At 45.3% G+C, this 6,832-nt stretch overlaps 1 protein-coding gene across 1 annotated transcript; it reads left to right on the top strand.

Annotated features, from left to right (window-relative positions):
* Nucleotides 1-218: 218 nt before the first annotated feature.
* LOC127306399 (E3 ubiquitin-protein ligase makorin) lies at nt 219-4,675 on the top strand. The gene is made up of 8 exons (XM_051337033.2): nt 219-429; nt 1,870-1,957; nt 2,066-2,895; nt 3,168-3,237; nt 3,738-3,835; nt 3,913-3,972; nt 4,082-4,168; nt 4,286-4,675. Exons 1-6 carry the CDS (start codon nt 419-421, stop codon nt 3,944-3,946), a joined length of 1,131 nt encoding a protein of 376 aa, XP_051192993.1. The 5' UTR covers nt 219-418; the 3' UTR covers nt 3,947-3,972; nt 4,082-4,168; nt 4,286-4,675.
* The last annotated feature ends 2,157 nt before the right edge of the window (nt 4,676-6,832 follow it).

The raw sequence follows: 6,832 nt of genomic DNA, 5'->3' as shown, positions 1-6,832 counted from the left end.
ACGACGTCATCACGTTGGCCGCTTTGCCTCCGGAAAAGCGGTTGCCCACGCAATCCGGCGGGAGCCTAGCGCCACGCTCTCCCCGCCTCGCCGCGCCCCACGTTTTACCGCCCTGCCCCTCAACCGCCACGCCCGCGCCCTCCACGTCCCAGGGGTAGAACCGTCCGCCCGTCCGTCTCCCCGCTTCCCGTTCCGTTTATTATAGGAAGGAAAAAAAAACCATTCCCCCCCGCAGCGGCACCACCACCCAAAGCAAAGCGGAGCTGCGGAGGCGCGAAGGCGACGCAAGGGAGCGAGGCACGGCGCCGGGACAAACAAACCCTAGGCGTCCCCGCGGGCGCCGGCGGGGAGGGCGCGCCGGCACGCGGGCGCTGGTCGCGCGGCTCGGTTCCGTCGGGTCTGATCCGGCTCGGCGGCCATGACGAGCAGGTACCGCGATTCCTCCCCTCCTCCCCCCGGCCGATTCGAACTCGTTTATGCGGCGTCGTTAAGCTTGGTGGTGGAATCGTGTGTTGTGTATGCCCGCGCGTGGCGAATTTGGGTTGGATTTAGCTCGCGCTATATCTCCGTAGGGCGGTCGGGAGGTCGCGAATCGCGTCTGCTTGCTCCTTGTTGTTGCTGATTCGAGGTAATTAAGCTTGCACTGGCTTGGCAGAGCATGCAATTTTAGGTTTCAGGAACTCCCTGACCAGCGATGTAGCTGAATTGAACTCGGAGGGGTAATTGCTTGTATCGTACTTGTATTTCGTTGCGGAAACGCTAGGGCGCGTGTGGTGAGGGCCTCAGGTACGCCCAGTATGGTTTTGGCTGTGCGTCGCTATTTGTCGATTTGGTTTTCTCTTTAATCCAATATATATTTTGTTGCGGATTCAGGTGTTGGTACACTGGTACCGCGCCTACAATCCAACAGCTGGATGCAATTTGTTTGGGGAAAAGGAAGGGGATGGTGAATTTTGTAGAAATAGGACACATGTCGGAGTATAATCCCGTACTTGTGCATGGAAGTGATGGTGTTGACAAGTCTGAATTCTTTATAAATGAGTAATAGAAAAATTGAAGGTACAGATGTTGTAGTAGACAAAAAAAAAGTATGGTTTGCACAAACAGGAAGTCCTAAATAGTGCATCAGACAGTGGTGCACTATGCTTTTCCGAAGAGAATGATGGTGTTGACAAATGACAATTATTTCTGGTACAATGATGTAGTAGTAGAGAAAAGAATAGTCTGGGCTGTAGGCAAATAGCAAGTCCTGAATACATGAGACCGTGGGGTACTATGCTTGTCTGAACAATGAGAAATTGATTCCAGGTATACTCTTATGTAGCTTAGGGCATGTACAACGGGGGGGCGCTAGGCCCGGGCGCCAGGATTAATTCCCTGCCCGATCGGCAGTTCCGTTTAATATTCCTAGCGTCCCTATGGCATCGATGCAAAGAAAGGCAGCGACGCTTGGCATTTGTCTACTCTCTGGAATGTATAGCGCCGAGGGCAACGGGCGGAGAAGTCTAGCAGTTATGCATCTGGTACTAGCGTCTACCGATGGAAGCCTGGGCGCTTAGCAGATGAATTAATTTTGTGAGATTAATTGTTTCACTCTAAGCGCCCATATTAGCGCCAAGCATTGTACATGCCCTTAGGCCTCTCTATTAAGGAGGGCCAAGTCTGTTGCCGTAGCATATCAGTACAGTGTGGTCCTACTGCATCAATGCCAGATAAGAAACATTGGCAGGTCATGTAGCCAATTCAAGCGGTTGTAAAGCATTTTCCCCAGCTTCGTTTCTTATTTGTTGCTTCTTTCTGCTTGATGAGAATCTTTTAATATATTTGGAATCACTTATAGGTCTTTTTGCTGTTTTGTGTATCCATCAGGTCCATTTGCAAGTTCTTCGTGAATGGTGCTTGCTTTAAAGGCGACTATTGCCAATTCTCCCATGACTGGAATGATCAACCAAATGATGTAACGTACTAACTTACACATTTAGTAATCTCTGGACCATTTTGCCTTCACAGACTGACTTACCGTAGAACAGTGCAGTGTTGATTAACGTGATGCTTATTCATGCAGGTTTGCACCTTTTACCAGAACGGTGTGTGCTCCTATGGTAGCCGTTGCAGATATGAACATGTTGATGTTTCTTTCGAATACACCACACCATCAACTACTGCAGCGCTTGAACCATCCAACTCTTCTGAGATTTTCAGTTCTTCTGGATGTCCTCTTTGCGAGGGACACCCAGACGTGTGCATTGAGGCACTGCAGATGCGTCAGTCTGGATTGGCATATGTTTATCAACCTGATTCTGGATATACATATGTGCAACATCGACCTGCTTCTAGATTTGATCCTGAAGATAGCATTCCAGAGGATGAGAACATGTTGTCATCAACACCAACTGAATCGAACCAAACGCCCCATCCACTTGCTCATCTGCCTATATGCTCTTCCGCTGCCGCTGGAACCTGTCCCTATGGGGAAGAGTGCCCTCAGATGCATGGGGATCTATGCACAACCTGTAGAAAACAGTGTTTGCATCCTCATCGTCCCAGCGAAAGGGGGACTCATATCAAGCTCTGCAAGAGAAGCAACAACCGTCTTGAGACCTTGAAAAAGAGTGAAGAGATGGAATGTAGTGTGTGTTTAGACCGTGTGCTTTCAAAGCCCACAGCTGCAGAAAAGAGGTTTGGACTTCTACCGGAATGTGATCACGCCTTCTGTATCACATGCATTAGAAAGTGGCGCAGCAGCTCTGTTACATCTGCCACGGATATCGACTCTACAGTCAAGGCTTGTCCAATATGCCGCAAGGTCTCATACTATGTCATTCCTAGTTCTACATGGTACTCCTCAAAGGAGGAAAAACAGGATATAATTGATGGTTACAAGGCCAAGCTCAAGTAAGATACCTTCTTCTTCATTTAGTCTTACCTCAGGCACATCCTCATATGATCAGTATGTATTTTTATTTATTTTTTGACAAAAAGGGAGCACATATTTTTTAGGTGGAAGTATGGAAATTCTTAGCTTAGTAACAGCAACAACAGATCTAATGGTTGCATGTATCCCATTACATGATTAGTTAATAGTAACCTAGATGAGATTTCCATTGTATGTTCTGTCGGAGCAGAGATCAATTCATTATTTTTCTAATCCACATATTTTATTGCAGGTCTATTGATTGTAGGTACTTCGACTTTGGACGGGACACGTGCCCTTTTGGTGGTCGATGTTTTTACAAGGTATACATATGCCGATTTTGGTTCACATGTAAATTTGTCATCTCATAAGCATGTTATGTAATGTGTGAATTCTCAAATGAAACTTGATCAGTTAACTGTCCTTTCGCTTCTTGATTATTACCTTGTCATACTTAATGCGCAGTGTCATTTTTGAAGGTACCAAGGTTAATGTATTATAGGCAGCAACGTCATAGCTGATGATGAATTGTGCAAATAATTCATCACAGCTTGAACTAGCATCTCTAATATCAAACTTTCTGCATTCAGTGCTAGTGCCAGCTTAGGCAATGTAGAACGTTGAGAAGGAAGGCTGAGTGATATTTTTATTCAAAGGCATCTGTGAAATAGTGACTGCCAGATTTGGAATATAAAAGTTGTAGTTTGACTCATGCAATGAACTTTGCAAGATAAACTCTTCAGTGGTTCCCTTGCCAATAGTCAGTTTTCCTATGCTCTTTTGCTCCTTTGTTTTGACTCCTGCAGTGATGTATGTTCTTCAGCATGCCTATACTGATGGACGTTTGGAAGAGCCGGCACCTGTGGCAGTGATTCATTTTCATGCCGACGATGGAAGCGGAGAGCACGCACGAAATATCGGGTTGGTATTCTCAATTGGTCTTGTCATGCAAATTTATAATGGCTTGCTTTCTGATAGAAATCCTGGGTACGTTCCAGGTTGGCATACTTGCTCAGCCGGTTACATCTGTAGGGAAGACATCAAACCATCAAATTAAGGTTTCTTTTGGTTGAATGCAGTTCTTTTAAAACCATTCTTCTGTAAATAAATCGAGGTTGCTTTTCTCTGACTGTTCATTATGATTTTTTTTGTCTACTGAACATTTAGAACATCCAGATGGAAGCAGCTCGAAAAGAGGTACTTAGGGAACCGTAACTCTCCAGTTGGTGGTTGTTGCCAATGAATAATTCACAGGTAATCCCTTAGCGCAAAAACAGTGGGTTCTTGACGTTTGGTCACGTCTTCTCTTGCGCACAACTTCCATCGTTCTGAATGTTTACTAAATAGTTTGTCTCTCCCTGCTTCTTGCAGAAACTTAATTTGCTACCAGATACCTTCAACAAGCTTCATGAGCACTGTAAACCCGAGGACAGCAGAAAAGATGGCGGTGCCTAAGGTCAGCCTGAGGTCTTCGCTAATGCTACGAGCAAAATCTTCACGTTCCCTTTGGGCTTACATGTACTCATGTAGAACAGCAGAAGCATAACATCGTTACTACCTTGCACGTGTATGCAAGGCACTGTATATACTCGTAGTGGTGGTAGTTCCTACCATATCTCGGCTGCGTCGATCCATTGAGTAAATAATTTGTTCGGGCTAAACAGGTAATACAGATCAATGTAGATCCTTGATAGTTCTGCAAGGCGTCACTTTGTGCTTTGGCCGACGCGTTGGAATCTAGAAAGAATGTCTCAGTTGTAACGTCTCGGTTGGGGTACAAGAAATGGGAAACAGAAACTGAAATCCGCAAAGTGCAGGTCACACCTAGCCGATATTAAACATGAGCAGGCGGCACATCAATTCATTTCCCTGTTCCTAATTCAGCCATGTGTTCGAGATTTCACATGAACTTCGTGGGGACCAGACTTCCGACTGATCTCTCGGTTCATTTTTCTGTTTCTGCATCGCGAGTGCGCATTTTAGCCTTAGGTGCATCAACAGCGAATTATTGTCTACGGGCAAGAGAAAAACAGCGAATTAGTGTCAACTGTTAAGTTGTACGTACGACCATGGAAATCCAACAGGAAAAACTAGACCTTGTTTGGAACTAGGTGAAGGAGGGATCGGAATTCCAGAGCTGAAGATGACTACCGTTGGCGCATCTAACGGAGCAGTTAAGTTAGGTCAGAAATTATTCGTAGCTCCAAACAGAGTCCTAGACAGGGGTGACAGGTTGCTATCTTCAGATTGCTTGCTGTCAAATGCAAACAATGAACGCAATACGCACAATAGAGATTTAGGCGAAGAGTGAGATGAGAGCCAGCCACCATCCTCCTTACTCATAGAACCGACTAGACAGGACAAGACACGATTACACACGGCAACAATGTACTGTATGTGATAGAATAGAATAAGCAATTATTGACGCCACAAACGCTCTGACGAGCACGACCCAAATGCAGACAATGTTCTAAAACAGCACGGTGGTGCCTATTCGATGTGATGAGATCCACATCGATCTTTGTTATATTGTGATCCAAATTCATATACTAAAAGGAGGCTAAATTCATATATTTCCTGTAAGCCGCCGCTAGGGTTTTTCGTATCATTGTACACCCACGGCGTTTGTAAACACCATCGAAATAGTGAAGTTTTGCTGGCTGGCGCCCGTGGTTTTGTCCTTGTGTGTTGCAAGGGTTTTCCACGTTAAAATCTCGTGTCCCCTGCAGTGTTTTACTTTTCGTTCTTCGTTTATTGTGCATCTCGATTATAACAATCTTGATGATATCCGGTCATCCTCTCATCTTTCCTAATGAAATACTTGGGGCTACCTCTCTCGACCTCTTGAAGACAAGATGGCCCGGCAAGCTATTTACTTGAGATGGAAAAAACATCAACGTGGCCGGGTGCGGGGTACTTGTTAAATCTATCCTCCTCTCAAGCAATTTTCCACCTTACACACTGAACATTCCACCGGGCAGCCTTGCCTCCATGAAGAAGATTGAGGGGGCCTTCCTTTGCAACGACACTAAGAAAGTTTTCTGTGGTAAATGCAAACTTAATTGGGATGCGAGTGCGCCCTGATTGCGTTGGCCTTGGTTCGAGTGGCGCGACCCAATCAAGCTTTGGGTGGGGATGAAAACTCCTTATGGCTATGTGGATATGAATCTCTTCTTTGTCTCCACCACCATCACCGCTGGCAATGGAAGATCGTCCCTTTTTGAGATTCTCCTTGGTTTAATGGAAGGAAGTCCCATGACATTGCCCCCGCTCATATATGAAGCATCCACGAGAAAAATGAGAAGTCAACCAAGCCTTGCTCAATGATGCTTGGATTTCAAAAATCAAGATGGATATGCGCTTGACCGTTCAACACATCCTTGAATACATAAATCTTTGGGTCAAACTAAATGATTTTCACAAAAATGAGGAAGTCGATGACTACATCTCTTGGAACCTCACGCCCAATGGAAAGTACTTGAAGACCTTGGCACAATTTCTTGAAGCAATTAGCGTGGCTGTGAACAAGTTGGTTTGGAAAGCTTGGCACCCCCTATGATCGAACTCTTCACATGGTTGGCTCTTTGTAATAGAATTTGGTAGCGGATCACTTTAAGAGGAGATGATAGAACCGTTGTAGGCTTTGTCGTAAGCAAAACCAAGGAACGACAGCTTACCTCTTCTTCCATTGTTGCTACTTCACAAGGATATGAGATATGGTGAAGACAGCTTACCTCTTTTTCTATTATCGCTACTTCACAAGGCTATGGTGAAAATTTGGATCGATATCTTATTCATAAAAGCCAATGGGTAGACGGTGGGCCTCTCTCTGAAGTCTTGGTGGATAATGATAATTTGTGCGGCCAATCCAAACCGTAAGACCATGAAGTCCCTCACAATGCTTGTGACTTAGCTATT

This window comes from Lolium perenne, chromosome 6 (genome assembly GCF_019359855.2).
Source record: "Lolium perenne isolate Kyuss_39 chromosome 6, Kyuss_2.0, whole genome shotgun sequence".
NCBI classification, from domain to species: Eukaryota; Viridiplantae; Streptophyta; class Magnoliopsida; order Poales; family Poaceae; genus Lolium; species Lolium perenne.
Note: the sequence above shows the minus strand (reverse complement) of the source record. Positions and strands in the feature narration are given on the sequence as shown.

Bases quoted from the DNA above. Each gene is read 5' to 3' on its own strand.
- LOC127306399 (XM_051337033.2), top strand. The intron at 3,238-3,737 runs GTATACATATGC...TATGTTCTTCAG, and splicing joins GTGGTCGATGTTTTTACAAG to CATGCCTATACTGATGGACG. The intron at 3,836-3,912 runs GTTGGTATTCTC...GGTACGTTCCAG, and splicing joins GAGCACGCACGAAATATCGG to GTTGGCATACTTGCTCAGCC.